At 34.7% G+C, this 17371-nt stretch overlaps 4 protein-coding genes across 4 annotated transcripts; 2 read left to right on the forward strand and 2 right to left on the reverse strand.

The window, feature by feature from the left end:
* Positions 1-5980: 5980 nt before the first annotated feature.
* On the forward strand, positions 5981-8211 carry LOC131614026 (protein FAR1-RELATED SEQUENCE 5-like). Its single transcript, XM_058885656.1, has 3 exons — positions 5981-6071; positions 6609-7851; positions 7932-8211. Exons 1-3 carry the CDS (start codon positions 5981-5983, stop codon positions 8209-8211), a joined length of 1614 nt encoding a protein of 537 aa, XP_058741639.1.
* Positions 8212-8239: 28 nt separating this feature from the next.
* Positions 8240-9387, forward strand: LOC131614027 (uncharacterized). The gene is made up of 2 exons (XM_058885657.1): positions 8240-9100; positions 9229-9387. The coding sequence occupies exons 1-2, from the start codon at positions 8240-8242 to the stop codon at positions 9385-9387; spliced, it is 1020 nt and encodes a 339-aa protein (XP_058741640.1).
* Positions 9388-9555: 168 nt separating this feature from the next.
* On the reverse strand, positions 9556-9927 carry LOC131614028 (uncharacterized). The gene has a single exon (XM_058885658.1). The coding sequence runs from the start codon at positions 9925-9927 to the stop codon at positions 9556-9558; it is 372 nt and encodes a 123-aa protein (XP_058741641.1).
* A 275-nt stretch (positions 9928-10202) lies between these two features.
* Positions 10203-11945, reverse strand: LOC131614030 (protein MAIN-LIKE 1-like). Its single transcript, XM_058885659.1, has 3 exons — positions 11748-11945; positions 10975-11652; positions 10203-10868 (listed from the first exon to the last, which is right to left on the reverse strand). The coding sequence occupies exons 1-3, from the start codon at positions 11943-11945 to the stop codon at positions 10203-10205; spliced, it is 1542 nt and encodes a 513-aa protein (XP_058741642.1).
* Between the last annotated feature and the right edge of the window lie 5426 nt (positions 11946-17371).

The raw sequence follows: 17371 nt of genomic DNA on the forward strand, positions 1-17371 counted from the left end.
ATTCTTGATCTTTATCTTATATATGTTCAGAGGCTTCTAATTGTATGTTGATTGAAACATATTGTAGAAGGATCAGAACTTGAGTCTTCTTAACCTAAGTCTTTGGAGTCTTCGAAACTTGCTCAACAGAACCTTGTCTTTAGAGTCTTCATCACTTAGTCTTCAAAACTGATGTCTTCAGATATTCAGAACTCGTTTAACACAACCTTGTCTTCAGCATCTTCAGAACATGGGACAACAGAAGCAAAGCTTTAGAAGGCCTCCAAAGCTTCCTTGCAAAGTCTCGATCAGAAGCTGATGTACCAACGTTTCTTATAACCATTGCATAATAAGTATTCCAGAAACTTGACATACTTTTTAACACATCAAAGGTATTTTTCTAGAGTATTGAGTTTAGAACCTGATTACGTCACACGCCTTCTTACCAGAGTCAGAACCTGTTTAGCAAAAGCTGCACACTAGACATAAACCATTAGAGTACACAATTGTTCTCTAAGATAACATGTAAAGTTATCATCAAAATTCAAGGCTAGATACAAAACCAATCTTGCTCTTACAATTAATTAGTTTAATTTCTTGATTAATCCACCAATTTACTCTTAAAATGACTCAAATATCAAGATTTAAAATTTTTTTGTTGATCTAAATGTTTTTATATTGGTAAGAAAATGTATCGTTGATCCAAATGTTTTAAACATCGTTATTTTTATAAACGGGAACAAGTTTATTATTGATTCGAGTATTTTTATAAATAATGTCAAAACAAAAATAATATTTATATACCGAAATAAAATATATTGTTAATTCAAATATTTTTATATCATAAAAAGATATAGGCACCAATTTATTATCTCTTTTAAGATAATATTTTTTTTTAGCATATTTGTCTTTTTTTTTAATCATTTTTATTATATTTTAAAAATAAATGCACATACCATACCATGTCATACTCATGCGTAGGCATCAGTATTTTACTAGTTGACTATAGAAGTAAGATGTTGCGTCAAAAAACAATATTATTTTAAGATAAACCGAAAGAAAAATTGATTCCAAACTACTAAACCACAAAGAAAGAAAGTCACACTAAAAAGTGAGAGGTAAAAGTTGTACCGTTATGATATTTGAAAGAGCTAAAAGTACAGTTAAATCCTAATATAAATTAAATCTTAAATATATTTTAGGTATAACTTATTTCTAATTTAGTATTAAGTATTTTTTTAAGTAATAATATAATTTTTTTTTTGAGGAATTTAGTAAAAATTTGATTTTGTAATTAAATAGAAATTTTTGACAAAGGCTTATCTCAAGAATTATAATAAATTTAGTAAAATAATATCAACCACAAAATCAAAATATCATTTTTTATTTAATATTTTTTAATAAAGATAAATAATTAAATAAAAACTAAAAAAAGTAAAAAAAGATGGGTCATGATACCTAACTCATCAAATAGATAGAAAAAACAATACTTAAATATGTCAAACATATCTCTGAAAAAACTTTCAAAAGTACAAATAGAAAGTGAATTCTACCGAACGTTATAATCAACAACAAAAAAAAGTATTAACGAATCTATCTACAGGTGAATTCTCCTCTCTGAAAATGTGAGATATCTTAAATTTAAAGGAATGTATAGTGTGTAAACTATTCTTCTATTTAATTAAAAGATGTGAAAGGACAATATTCATATTAGAAAGTACACAAATGGTAAGCATTGAGTCAATTTCAAGCCAAAAATATCTTCAATTTATCTTGTTAGTATATTTGTTAGCAAGCATGATTCCATGCAATTTAACTTAAAAGGAGGTGAAAACTCCAATCTTAGCCGAGAAAGCTCCCAAAAATTTCTTAATTATCCCTAAATATATCACCACAAATTGATATTCCAGGATTTCCTATTGAAACTCTATTTGTGTTGCACTTAATCCAATTATGAATAGGAAAATACTAATTAACTTATATGATTCTAGGTGTAGGAGAAGGCCGACTTTGGGTCAAAATCTTTAATAATTGTAAATTCCTGAATTGAAGAGTACATGTGCTCCTTGAAAGAAGTAGATGCTATATAGACCAATTATTTAACATGAATAATGTCTATCAAAGTCAATTTTACTATTTTGAAACCTGATATCATTTCTTGTGTGCCAAGTTTTACAAATAATTATTATGACGAGCGTCATGATTAGATTATGAATTTAAAGCTACAACTCCTACTAGCAAGTTCGAATAAGCTTTCGTACCTAGTTTTATCAACCACCATATCAAATAATTGCTCCATCTAATTCCAGAAAAGTAAAGTGTTCCTTCATATAAGAAATAAGTGGTATGATGTTTCCACAATATTAATGTACAATTTCCAATCATAATTGTAGGGAGAGCACCTCGAAATCATATGCATTTTCTTTTGAATCAGGTTGTCTTATGTTGCAATAACATTAAACATTAGTTTACAAGTCAATAGACGCTATGAGGGGATGTCAAATGATTTTTTTCTAAAAAGACTCGATGTGATCTCTCCTGATACAATCATAGGTATCTTTAAAAGATAAATCACAATATGTAGATCTTGTCCGAATGAGTTTACCAACAATAATATTATCAAATGACAAGTTAATCTTCAAAATTTCTTCAATAATTTAAGGATCCAGAAAAATTAGCCTTGAGGAATGTTTCAATCGATGTCTTAGATAATTGAATTGACCTTACCAGTTTACATATATTGAACATCCATTGGCAATACTAGGTGCAAATATTTAATTTTGCATCCCAACATGTCTGACTATAAATCAATGTTGTTTCCATTACCAACATTCCATCTACTATGTTTTTTTCAGGAAAAGAAAATAAATGTTTAATGTCAGTTCATATTGAAGAAATATAATGCATGATTAATTTTTGTGTGGCTGAAGTATCTACTAATAAGCATAGAAGCCTATTGACTATTCAGAATCAACAACTTCTAAAAAAGAGATAAACTACCAACTTTAGTTATTATATTAATATCTCTTTGAACAAGACCTCCTTTAAACAAAGGTGGGAAAATTACTTTCAAGATGTAGTAATAAGTTGTGCCCACACAAAATTTCTGATGTAAGAATCTAGATTATCAAGGATATTGATTGACCATTCATAAATCATAAGACTATACAAAAGTATTCCTTGTGTGACTAACTGAACCAGTTGAACCCTACCCATCATAGAAAGAAGATGACCTTTCCAAGTAGCTTGCTTGGCTAATTATACTCCATCTATCATGATCTAAAGATGATGAGTTCTAGGATATCCTTTAAATACAAGAACCCAAAGATAGTCAAATGTTGTTTATCCAACGGTTATTCCAAACATATATGCGATGTATCTCAAATAAGATCCAAAAGTACCTTCATCACAAAACTTAAATTTAATTGCACTGATGTGTTAATCAGAATTCTAATCATATTCTAAATGAACATGGTTAATGACTTGAGCATTTTTCTGGTAGCTTTACAAAATATCATAAGGTCATCAGTTAAAAAAATATGGCTAGGAATGATTACTTTACCAATTGATATGCACGTTACCTTGACCTGTTAACATAGATAACATTATACTAAGTGCATCTTCAGCAATGTAGAAGAGGAATGGATAAATACGGATCTCCTTGCCTCATTCTGGTAGAGGAAGAAAAAGTCATGCACCTTTCCCATTTATTGTGATTGATAATTTGGATTAGTGTAGACTGGTAAGTATCCAATCACAAAATTTTTGATCAAAAACAAATCGAACAAAAACTTGAATAAGATATTCTCAATCTAAAATAACAAAGGCTTTTCTAGTGTCTATCTTCAGAATCTTAATATCTTCAAAGGATTTTCTAATGTCTATCAGGGACTTTTTTAATGTGTTCCCATAATAAAACCTCATTTATGTTCTTTTCTTTTTCCCTTTACTCCACAAAATACTTAGACCACTTAAATGGTTAATAAATTGCACCACTTATTTTAAAAATTTCAATTAACCAAATTGAATTGAAATTTTTTCAACCAACCCCATGGATTTCTTATACACCATAGAAATTTCAATTTTTGCCCCCAGCTTTGTAGATGGATCTCCGGAAGCACCCCATATTTTGAAAAAATTTGATTTCTTCCGTAGATTCATCTACAGAAGGTACAAAATCAAAGAAATCATATTTAAACACAGCTAATTTTCAGTTTAAAAATACTTCCATAGATGCATCTACGGAAGGTGGTGAAAACAGAGTGTTCCGTAGGTGCATCTAGGGAACAGTCTGCTATTTTTTGAATTCATTTCATTTTCATTTAAAAACTCCATTTTTAAACACACACATTTTTTAGATTCCAAACTGCATATAAAGACAACAATAACTTGACCAATAAAAATACAATATATAAATAATGTCGGTCAAATACATAATCCAAATACATAGTCGAGTACGTCATCAAATACATAAACAAATCAAATATAAATACATCATCCAAAAAAAACTATTGAATATGTCGGGTAGCATCCTGCGTACCATCCTGCCCATCTTCTCCACCTCCGTCTCCGCCTCCGAGTCCACCAAGGGCTCTGCTAGCTCCACCCCTGGCGTCAAGTGTTCCATGGGTCCTGGCTCGATGTTGACGGTACAAAAATGCACTCTCTGCCATCCTGATCATATCGCCCAACACACGCCTATGAGAAGTCCCCTCAAAGAATAAACCCTCTGCAATGGTTCCGATGCCCTTGTCGGCTATCTAAAGACACAGAGGTAGAAGATCCTAAGTGTGGTCCAACTGAGTCTGATGGGCACGGAGAATCTCCTCGTGGGATGGTCTGGGCGGAGCTCCCTCTGCAGCTGGAAGCATGTATGGGTGTGAGACTCTATAGTACCAAGTGATGTACCCCTCGGCACAGCTCCAATCGTGCTCTGCTCTCGTCGTCCGTGGCTCCTCAGGGACCAGGTGATGCTCCCAGTCTGCAAAGACCTCCTCTAACTACATGCGGGTCATGGCGATAAGAGTTGAAACAGTAGGATCGCGGGATACCGTCTGCTCATATCCAAACTGACGCAAGACGTGCTCCGAAATATAGCGTACAACAATGGTCGAGCTAGAGGCCAACCATTCGGAATACAGAGCTATCTCGTCAAACAGAACCGTCTCCTGATGCTCAGCATAGCAGTCATACCTGATGTCCTCGGCGGCCATGCGGTCAAGACCGCACCTGTATGGATCCGGCACCCGGTTCCCTTTGCGAGGGGTGAAACGACTGGAACGCGGCATGACCTCTGTGTAGGTGGGAACCTCTCCCCAGCCAATAATTTCTGGGAAGTGCTGTAGTATCCAAGCCTGAAACAACAAAACACAGTTATTTTAAAGTATTATAAAAAAATATTAAAAAAGTAGAAGAGTATAAGATTGTTACCACTAAAAGTGTACAGCGCGTGCCACCGTTCTTTCCTTCCACAGGCATCCCTCTCCAAGTCTGTAGTAATTGTACGCCAGTACTACCGCTTCCTAGTTGTACTCATGGATACATGTTGTATCCGATAAGTACGTCAGTTAGACGATGTCTGTGTACGACGAGCTGGTATCTGCAAAGAGCTAGATGCCTATCAAATATAAGAAGTAGCACCTCAGCGCCCATTCTCTGTGCGTAGCCTGCTCCAACTCGTCTCCCTTAGCCTAGTGTGCCGCAGTGAGCTCCACATCATACTGTCTCTGAAGGAAACTAAACCTGACATGGGCCCCCCGAGTCCTCTCCACCTCCTCAAGGGCGTCCTCGGGATCAACCCCTAGCTCAGCAATCAGCATATCCTGAGCCTCCGCCTTCGTGTACCTTCGGAGGTGGCCCGACAAAAGAAGAACTTCCCCGATGAAGTCTGCGTAAGGGTGGTGGCAACTCTGACGTAGAAGTACCCTCAGGATCATCCAGAGGTCTCCGTGATGGAGTAGTAGAGGTGGATGGAGTGGGCCTGGCTGATGTAGGTGAACGAATGGGCCCGACTGGAGTGGGTGATGGAGTGGGCCTGGCTGATGCAGGTGAAGGAATGGGCCCGGCTGAAGCGGGTGTGTCGGATGTAAAAGGTGGGTCACATACAACTGCAGCTCCATCGGTCACCTGAGATATTGTACGCAACGTCCGTTCTCGCCGAACGGATGCGTGTTATGCTGTCCTACCATGGATGTCTCTATCCGGACTGTGAGTCATGATGTCTGCATTATGAAAATTTTACTTCCTACCCCTACACTTGCCTTCCTACCCCTACAATTTTTTAAAAATGGCAATTTTACCCTCAAACACTAATAACCATTTTACCATTTTACTTTTTACCATTTTTTCAAAAAGTCAAAAAAATTTGAAATCTGCACCCCTACGCGCATCAAAAACGGAACACCTGAGGTAAGAGTTCCGGTTCACAAAGTTTCAAACCGGAAGACTTTTGAAATCTGTTCCGGTTCTTTTTTTTTCCTCCCAGAAGACATTTCAAAACTGTTCCGGTACTTCTAATGCCAAACCGGAACAGTTGGGGAAAGTGTTCCGGTGCACATGGTTACAAACCGGAACAGTTTGGAAATGTGTTCCAGAATGTTTTTTTTTTTATTTTTTGTAATTTTTTTCAGGTATGGAAGTTCCGCTCCAAATTTGTCGTAAAAACGATACAGCTATAGATACCACTGATGCTTTCACAACTTCAGAGAGATTTGTCACACGGGAAGAAGTTATCCGTTGGGTTAAAGAGACTGGAATTAACAATAAAGTGACCGTTATTATCACGCGTTCAGACACCGAAACAGGCAAAAGAGGAAGAAGTAACAAAGTGATATTTGGGTGCGATGAAGGTGGAAAATATAAGGATAAAAGTGAGACTCAAAGTGCTACTAAGAGATGTGGATGTCCATTCAAAATCAGATCGACTCCGGCAAAAGATGGTTCTGGATGGAAGGTTGATGTAAAGTGTGGAGTTCATAATCATGGTTTACCAGATAGATTAGAAGGTCATTCATTTGTTGGTAGGTTGATAACCGATGAGAAGCAGCATGTTGCTGATTTGACAAAGAGACATGTTCCGCCTAGACACATATTGATTTCCTTGCAAGAGCGAGATCCTGAGAACGTCACTCGGATCACGCAAATATACAAGCATAAAAGTGTGATTGAAGCGGAGATAAGAGGTCCAAGAAGTGAGATACAACATTTGTTTAAGCTTATAGAGGAGGCGAACTATGTTTATTGGAGTAGGAAACGGGATGATTGTGAAGTTGTGAGAGATATTTTTTGGGCTCATCCAGATTCGGTAAAGTTGCTGAATCTTTTTCCTACTGTCTTGATTATGGACGCCACTTATAAGACCAACAAATATAGACAACCTCTGTTTGAAGTAGTTGGTATGACATCGACCGAGTTGACATTTGCGGTTGCATTTGCTTATATGGAGTGTGAGCTGACAGAGAGTTTTATTTGGGTCTTGGATAAGCTGAAGCAATTGTTTGTGAAGAAAGATGTGGTTCCACAAGTGATTTTGACGGATAGAGATCTTGCTTTGATGAGAGCAGTTGAAGTTGTTTTTCCTACGACGCATAACTTGCTATGTCGTTTTCATATTAACAAAAATGTTGGGATGAAATACAAGGAATATGTGATGAAAGACATGCAAGAGACAATAGGCACATTGTGGAAAGATGTTGTATGGGCTAGTAATGAGGTTGAGTATGGTGTACGGTTGCAATATCTTGAACAAGCATGCTTTGCTTGTAATGACTTCCTCGATTACGTGAAGAACACTTGGTTGATCCCACATAGGCAAAGATTTGTAAGCGCATGGATTAATCGAGTGCTTCATTTTGGTAAAACCACGACAAATCGGTATGTCATAATTCTTAAAATTTTTATTATGTATTAATTTTTAAATTATTAATTTTTTATACTTTATTTGTTTATTTTAGGGTTGAATCTGCACATTGGAAGCTAAAGCAGATGATAGGAGACAGCCTTGGTGACATGGTCAAAGTTTGGGAAGCTATGAATTCTAACCTAAAAATCCAAATAGGTAACATTCGAGCTTCGTTTCAAAAAAGTTTTTATGAGGTTGAGCACGCACACATTAGTCCATTTTATGATAATTTGCGTGGTTCAGTATCGAGAGCTGCTTTGAGACGCATTGCAGAAGAGTTATCGAGGCTTGATTATGTGTTAAATAGTAGGGAAAATGTGGTTGTACTATGAGAGTTATGGGCTACCTTGTGCTTGTGAGATGGGAAGATTGATTGTTGTTGGAATCCCATTACAAGTAGAAAGTGTTCATCTTCAATGGAGGATACTATCTATGGAAGGTGACTTGCCTTTAGACGAGGAAGCCGGTTCGGAGGTTGATATGAGTAATGCAATTGATGAATTGTGGAGAAGGTTTAAATCACTAGATGTTGTTGGAAAAAGAGCATTGAAAAGTAGGGTTTGTGAAATTGCATATCCCACAACAACTTCATTGTGTCCACCACCTGAGAAAATAAAAACTAAAGACGGAGTGAAGAGGAAAGGGAAGAAACCAGTTGGGTATGATGTTTATAGGGATCCTTCAGGTTTTGAGTATGCTGATCAGGCGTCTCAATCTTCACAAAAACAATCGCAAGCATCACAAACTTCTAGGAAGCAATCACAGTCAAAGAAGCAATCACAATCAAAGAACCAGGATTTCACTCTTCAGTTTCCTTGTCATATTAGGCCATATATTACCGAGATAGTTAATGTTGTAGCAGATGGTAATTGTGGATTTAGAGCCATTGCATCGTGGCATGGGTATAGTGAGGATGGTTGGGCAATGGTTCGTCGTGACTTGGACATGGAATTAAGAGAAAAGAAGGACTTATATGAGAGATTGTTCGGTCCAAATTTATCCGAAGTGAGAAGTGGTTTATTGATAGATAATGTTGGTTTTCAACCACCGGAGAAATGGTTGACACTACCAGAGATGGGATATTTGATAGCGAATCGGTATAACGTCATTCTTGTGATGCTTGGTAACCCTTGCTTGACTTTTTTTCCCATGACAACAACATTTTCTCCAAGTGCTCCTACATATTGCATTGGCCTTGTCAACAAGAATCATTTTGTTCGGGTAACCTTTATATATATTTATTTGTTTGTTAAATTATTTATTTAATTATTTAATTACTTATTTATTAAATTATTTAATTATTTAATTACTTATTTAATTATTTATTTTTTTTTTTGTTATGAAATCAGGTTAATATGAAAGAAGGCTACCCACTGCCACCCGTCACGTTAGATTGGATGAAGTTTCGTCTTCAAGTGGCGACATCTTGGATGTTAGGTTTTGCTGGACGTCTTCAACATTGGCATCATCTTACGCCTATGTTACCATCAAGTGTTAATTTAGATTAAGTGACTTTTATTTATATGTAATATTTTATTTATGTAGAACTTTAACATTAGAATATAGAACATCTTTTATTTATATAGAACATTAACATTAAACCCTATAACATAGAACATAGAACATTAAAACATGACAACAATAACATTAGATAATACAACATAGAACATAAAGCATTAGACTCTTGCAGACGATTCTGGACGAACCAGCATCTTCAGAACATCCTCAGCAGACCTTGTTAGGTTCACCTCAAACTCGATCGGTCCCTTAGTTATCTTACGGCGGTGTGATTTCCACATGTCTTTCATATCGTTATCGCACTTCAACTCCACAACATTATAACTTATCCTTCCATCAACGTCTATGCTCCAATTTTCACGATACGAGATTTTACTCACAAGTCGGTTATCAGTTTCTGGCAATGCTTCATTCACCAAACTTTTCAGTGCCTCAAGTCTCTCGCAATCCTCAGGTATTGGAAGCTTCATGGGATCCTTAGTTCCCGTATAGTAAACAATTGTGTCAACCATAAAATTATAAAGAGACATTCTGAAAAATATGATATTTTTTCTCAACACTAGGAGAACCTATTTATAGGCCATCAATGCAATCTTATCCACACAACACAATCCACTAACTCTCTGCAATCTTATCCAAATAAAATCTTATCCAAATAAAAATAAATATACCATAAAATATAAAGTAGAATATACCATAGAATATACCATAAAATATAAAGTTGAATATATCATAAAATATAAAATAGAGTTTACAATCATAAAATATAAAATAAAATATAAAAAAGAGTACAATCATAATAGAGTCAATGCTCACGGGCGATGCGTAACACCTCAAATAAATCAGCATATGTGACATCATCCTCCTCTGCCACTACCTGCCGGAGATAACGGTGCACCAATGTGGAGGCACGAGCCCAATCCGGATCAGCTGGTCCTGCCTCAAAGACAGGAACTGCAACCTCTCTACGCGCACTAGGTGGGGGAGGCACCACCTGAGGATGCGAAACGCGGTAATACCACTCTAAATATCCATCAACTGTCTCATGAGGGTATCCCACTGGCTGTGTATCTCTAATCACATTTGTCACGCTCTGGACATAAGCAATCCACTCCACAGCAATCTCATCATTGCTGAGCGTATCAGCAGGAGGTGCAGGCGGAATATACTGACAATAACCAAACTGCCGAAGACACCTGTCAGGTAAGTATAGCACATGTAACTCACCCCAAACGAGAAAACCTCTGTACAGAGATAACTCGTTAAAAGCTCGATGAGGTCTATGATCCTCAAATGGGCGCCATATGACATCTATAGGTGTCAGCTCGTCCAATATCGGTCTATACGCATCCACCTTGATGGCTCCTTGCATGTAGGACAATCTCATCGCCCGCGGAAGCCCAAGGTTCTCAGATGGCCGCCAATTTTCTCCTTTCCTTCCCAGTGTAGGAAAGTACTCATGTATCCAACACTGTTAACAATATAAATAATATAAATAATATATATATATATATATTACATAATATAAATAATAATATATGAATTAACATAAAATTAATTAAAAATAACTTAAATACCTGAATCAGAGTAGGATATCCACCGAACTGCTTGCAACTAAACATAGATGTATCACCAAGGTGGCGATAAAGAGTGACCAGGGCAGCAGATGCCCAACTGTAGTGACTGAGCCCACGTAGGTCTCTAAATAGTGGCAAATACCGGGCCTCAACCAAAGTAAATGTCTTATCTGCAAAAATGGTAGAACCTACCAACATCATCAAATATGCCCTGGTCGCGAAGTCCCAACTACCAGCAGCACGGTACTCCACAAATCTGTCGTACAACCACTGCAGTGAGTAATAAGCTCCCCTGCATGAACGCACATGCTCAGCCATGGCACGTCTACCCACTCCCAATAACTCGCAGCCAAGATCAACCGCCACCTCCTCTGTGACGTGCTCATTAGGATACCAAAACATACCCCCAATAGGTAAATGCAGCAGGCAGGTAACATCATCCAATGTAATTGTCATCTCACCAAATGACATGTGAAATGACGATGTCTCAACATGCCACCTCTCCACAAATGCTGAGACGAGGTTAACATCTATCTTGGTCAGACTAGTTCTCTGAAGAGAAGCCAGACCTGACTCATTCACAATAGCCTCCATCTCTGGTGGGAGGTTCATAGGCACTCTTTCCTGGAGCTTTGTCCCATGTCCTGCGACTTTAAGCTCCTTTTTAGGACCTCTTTCCTGAAAATTAATAAAGAGATCACATTAGATTATATAATAAAAATTATTTTTAAAATTAATTAATTAATTTTACTAAATTAATTAATTTTACTTACCTGTCCGTACCACAAACGGCGAGCGACATGGTCTTGGTAACGAACAAGTAAAGATAGATCTGATGGTCCACCAGGATATCCAACTGGCTGCGGTGGCTCCGGAGGCGGCTGTGCTGGCTCTTGAGGTGGGTTAGAGGGACCAGCTTCGTCGTGGCGGCGGCGGGAATGTGGTCTCCCGTCAGGTCCTAATGTACGCATTTTCCTGGAAAAAAAATTTAAAAAAAATCACAAAAAACCAAACCGGAACAGTTCCAAAAAGGGTTCCGGTTTGTAAATGAGCTAAATCGGAACAGTTCTCAAAAGGCTTCAGGTGTGGATGAAAACAAACCGGAACAGCTTTCAAAAGCGTTCCGATGTGCAAGGCAATAAACCGGAAGAGTTTCAAAATGTGTTCCGGTTTGAAAACGAATGCACCGGAACAGATTCCAAAAGCGTTCCGGGAAGAATTTTGCAAACCGAAACACTTACCAAATGTGTTCCGGTTTGGTGATTTTGTGAACCGGAAGAGTCTGCAGAAGGGTTCCGAAGTGTATTTCGTGGAGAGAAGTGAGAGTGTTTGTTCAAAATCAGTAAAAAGTTGAAAATGAAAAAAAATTTATCTTTTTATATGAGGGTAATTTCGTCAAAAAATTGATTGTAGGGGTAGGAAGTAAATTTTTCCTGCATTATGATTCAAAAATGATCGAGTTAAAAACTGCGTATTTATAAATAAACATAAAAATAAAAACAGGAAAATACTCTTCCGTAGATGCATATGCGGAAGCACCGTGTTTCCAGAAACTCTGGGTGCTTCCGTAAATGGATCTACAGAAGTACCTTTGTTTCAAAAACATTGGGTGTTTCCGTAGATTGATCTACGGAAGTGCCCTAACGCACAGCTCTTCTGTAGATCCTTATATGAAAGCTACTGAAAGCAGAGAACACAACAATGGTCTTGATTGTCCGTTTTAAACTTAAAATATTACCTACATTGTCTATAAACACTATTTCTAAACATATCCAATAAATTATACACCTAAATATAGAATTCTAATTCGATTTCACAACTACTCTAAAATAACTCGAAATATCAAAAACTTACCGATTAAATAGATATTTGAAGTTGATGGAATGCGTAGGAAGTTGATGTTGACAATGTTGGTCGAACTCAAGCGAAAGAAATGCACTATAGGAGATGTTTTTTTTAGGGTTGAGAGAGAGTTTGTGTTTGAAGAAGAGAAAACTGAAGAATGGGGAATGGGAAGGGTCTGACGCGAACTATAACATTAAACTCTTCCGTAGATGGATCGACGGAATGCTTCCATAGGTGCATCTACAGAACAAAGTAAACTTAAACAAAAAAAGGTGCTTCCGGAGATCCATCTACAGAAGCACGAGGGCAAATTTGTCAATTTGGTGGTGCGCCTAAATGCTACGGGGTGGGGTGAGAAATTTTCATTGAATTTAATAACCACTTTAATATTTTTAATTGTTTCACTAAGTCATTTTTATAACTTTCTAATCAAAATAATAAAATTTGAAAATATCTCTCACACACACTAAAAAAATTAAATTTAGAGAGGGTAGTTTTCTATCAATAATGCATAAAATTTAGTCACAAATTAATTTAGTGACAAATTTAATGTTGTAACAAAATTCGTACCAAATTTTGGCCTTGCGAAATGTTTGTGGGGGAATTTTCATTCCATCACAAATGGATACTTACACTATTACAAATATTATATTCTATGATAAATCTTTCACCTCAGTCAACGAACAATGCAAGATTAAACCAAAGGCGCCCCATATTTTTTTATTTAAAAAATACTACTTATTCCCTCGGTTAAACTGACAACCGAGATGAAAGTATTCAGGAGACACACATTCGAATTTCAGCAACTTATTTTACTTTTTTTTATGATCTATTACCTAAATTGAGTTGACAAACAAGTAGAAAAATATTCAGGGCACACACCTTCAAATCCCAGCAACTACATTTTAACATCTATTATTCTTAATTTTATTTTTGTTTAAGACCTATTAACTCGGTTGAACTGGCAACCAAGGGGAAAGTACTTTATTTTTTATTTGTTTATTTTTATTTATGACATATCAATTTGGTTGAGCTAGAAATTGAGGGGAAAAGTATTTTATTTTATTTTTATTTTATTTATGACATATTCCTTAGTTCAGCTAGCAACCGATGGGAAAACTTTTATCCAATTTGACGAAAAAATTAAGTAATGAATATTTGTCATCCATTTATATAATAACATTGAAACATCAAGGGTCTGTGTGAAATCCTCACCAACCAATCAGAACATGAATGCCTTAATGATTCATCTTGGATGCAAAGCGCTGAAATGCAAACTTAACGTAATGAAAACAATGATAATGAAAGCAGCATAATGAAGTACAACACCATTCTCTAGGATTGATTGCAAGAGCAATAAAATGTTTTAAAGTTGATTTCTTAATGTAATTACTTCTCTTATAATTGCTTGTTAAAAATGTTTAATGTTAGTTAGGAAAACATGGTCGTAACTTAGCAATATTAGTTGTTGTTGTTGTTGTTGTTGTTGTTGTGTCAAGTAAAATATTTAGTATTATTGTTATGGAGATTAAATAGTTAATGATTCTATTAATTATGATTTTTTGTTGTTGTTGTTGTTATTTTTGAAATTTAATGTTTAAAGGTTTTATGTATCTTGTTGTTGTTGTTGATATTTAATGGTCAACGTTGTTTTTCAACTTAACAATTCTGGAGGTGTAGAATAACATGTTTCGATTGATTTTTGGAAGACCCAAAATCAATTCTAGAGGTGTAGATTTGACTCTGAGTGATTTTGACGTGTTTGTATTATCAAAAGTAGAATCAATTCTATCTCTAGTATTGATTCTACTTTAATCTAGAATTTATAGCTTCTGCCTCCAGAATTGATCTGAGTGATTTTTACACTAAAATTGATTGTTCAACTCGGTTTTACATAAATGTATCCAAACATAAATCCATTCTGCTAAACTCAATTTTGTAAAAATCAATTCTACCAAACTCAATTATGCTAGAATCAATTATGGCACCGTCAATTCAAACACATTGTTATTGTTGGTATTTTATCGATTCTATTTATTTGTGTCATTGTTGTTGTTCTTGATGATGATGATGATGAAAAAGAATCAAAATTAACAACAAATTTGATGTTTTGTAAATTGAAATAAAAAAAAAAAAGACAAGTTAAAACAAAAATTATGCAAACTGACTATTTTACTCCGAGTATTATTTTCAATCGAGATAAAAAGTAACACACTTTTTGAAAATATAAAAGATATCATGGGAGATCAAACCCATGATCAATACAATTTTCTCCTCAGTGGAACTTTATCCGAGAAAAAAGTGTCGAGTTTTCATGACGTCATTCATTAAATCGCCTATAAAACTGAAATAAAATCTTTTTTCGAATAGAGATGAAAGAGGTTTCTTTTAGTAATGAGATTAATTTTGTCACTAATTTTATCCTTCCCTAAATACACGCGCTTATCTCATCACAAATTAGAGACAATTTTTTTTCTTGCTAAAAATTAATTACATTATGCTATAATAGTAAATAAAACTAAATCAATAATACACAAAATAAACACTTATAAAATATCATAAGTAATCATAAATATATAAGAAACATATAAGTCATCAATAATAATATTGTTGAAAGATTACAATCAAACTTTCAAAATAAACAATTTTTCCTTTCTCTCTTGATCTACCCTGCCGTCTAAGCTAGTTGAAAAATATCTTTAAGGAAGATAAGTGATAGTATTAAAGGAGATGAGATGCCATTTTCTATATAAACAGACAAAAAGAATGAAAAACGTTCAGCAAATGAATGTGAGCGATGTTCTTAGTCCTATATCATAAATAATAAAGCAATGAAAAGTGTCCTCCATGTCAAATGAAGTTTACAATTTCTTGAAAGCCATCCGAAGCCAATTGCATAATATTTTCTAAAATGTTGATTGGTAGTTTAGAATCTATCTACAACAAGTAAGAAAAAAATAAGTTTAGTAGCAAAATCAATCATCTTGAGTCTCCTTCAATTCTCCAATTGACTTCTAGCTACAAATTTTCTCCTTGCGAATGAATGTTAGTAATATCAAATTTTTATTGCTTCAAATCAAACAAGATAACTAACAAAATATTTTTCATATATATGCTAGCTTACCCAAAATAGTAAAAGAAATAGAGCAAGCTCCAAATGATTCTCTAATGTTCCAACCATTACAAGTTTTCCATGAGACTTCAATAATCCACTTAGAGGTAAGATATAATGAATCGTTGAGGATCCATTTCTTGATCAGGCTATGTTCATGCTTGGTTCAGGATCCATTTCTTGATCAGAAGCAACTCATAGTTACTTTATCTACCATTAAAGCTGAATTTGTAGAAGCAGCAACATATCCTTGTCAAGGCATGTGGTTTTGAAATATTCTGCACCAACTTGGACAAACTCAAGAACATAACACAGTTATAATGTGTGACAACTCTACCATAAAGTTGTAGAAAATTCCAATCAAGCATGGAAGATCTAAGGACATTGATGTTAGGTTTCACTTCCTAATACACCTAAGAGATAGAATAATTGAAATATATCATTGCAGTTCAGAGAATCAACTTGCAGATGTTTTAACAAAGCCTTTAAAGTTGGATTCCTTTTGCACCATAAGAACAAGATTTGGAGCATGTGCATTGGAAAACCATGTAAACTCATCTCACTCTCACACTCAAGCATCAACCTTCGACACCGATCCTCCATAATCATTCTACTGCATGATCCACATGATGAAGAGATATTTAAGATCAAAGATCCAACATATCAACTATTTAATTCCATCTAGTTTACCAAATATCTCTTTGTTTTAGTTAAATTTTTATATGTTTCTTTGTGATTCACATCTTTTGCATATTTTTAATAACACTGCAAACAAATATGGTTGCATAAGTATGTTTCTTTGTGATTTACTTTTGCTCCGTTTCCTCCTTGCCTTGGTGTTTGAATAACAAACTATGTAAGGTTCTGCAACAAAATGGAGGATGAGTTCACTTAATACACGAAGCTGCATATACATTAAATGATATATTATAAACTTTAAATAAATAATTTTTAAAATTACTTAAAAAATAATTTATTATAATATATATTTAATGATATATATTTAAAAAAAGTAAAAAAAAAATAAAAAAAAAAATCACTAAAAAAAGTCCAAGTAAATTTAAAAAAAATAAATAAAAAACCGCATGAATTATAAAAATTAAATCTAAAATAAAATAAAAATTCAGCTAGGATGAAATAATGTGCACGGATTTTATAGAGGAAATCTTGATATTACGAAGGGAATCTAAAAAAAAATATTTTTCAAAGGTTAAAACGAGTTTCGCTTATATTATAGGGGTGTTGAATATTTAACCTATTTTAAAATTATTTCTTTATCTATATATTTTAGTTTTTTTTTCATCTGAACTAAAAAGAGAAGAGGGAAAGGTTTTAGGATATAAGAAGTAAAGGAAAACAAGTAAGAGGAAAAATATTTTCAACTAAATTTTTAATTATTTTTATCAATAAATTATTACAAAATATATTTTCATTTTTACA

The sequence above is a fragment of the Vicia villosa genome, linkage group LG6 (genome assembly GCF_029867415.1).
Source record: "Vicia villosa cultivar HV-30 ecotype Madison, WI linkage group LG6, Vvil1.0, whole genome shotgun sequence".
In the NCBI taxonomy this organism is placed as follows: Eukaryota; Viridiplantae; Streptophyta; class Magnoliopsida; order Fabales; family Fabaceae; genus Vicia; species Vicia villosa.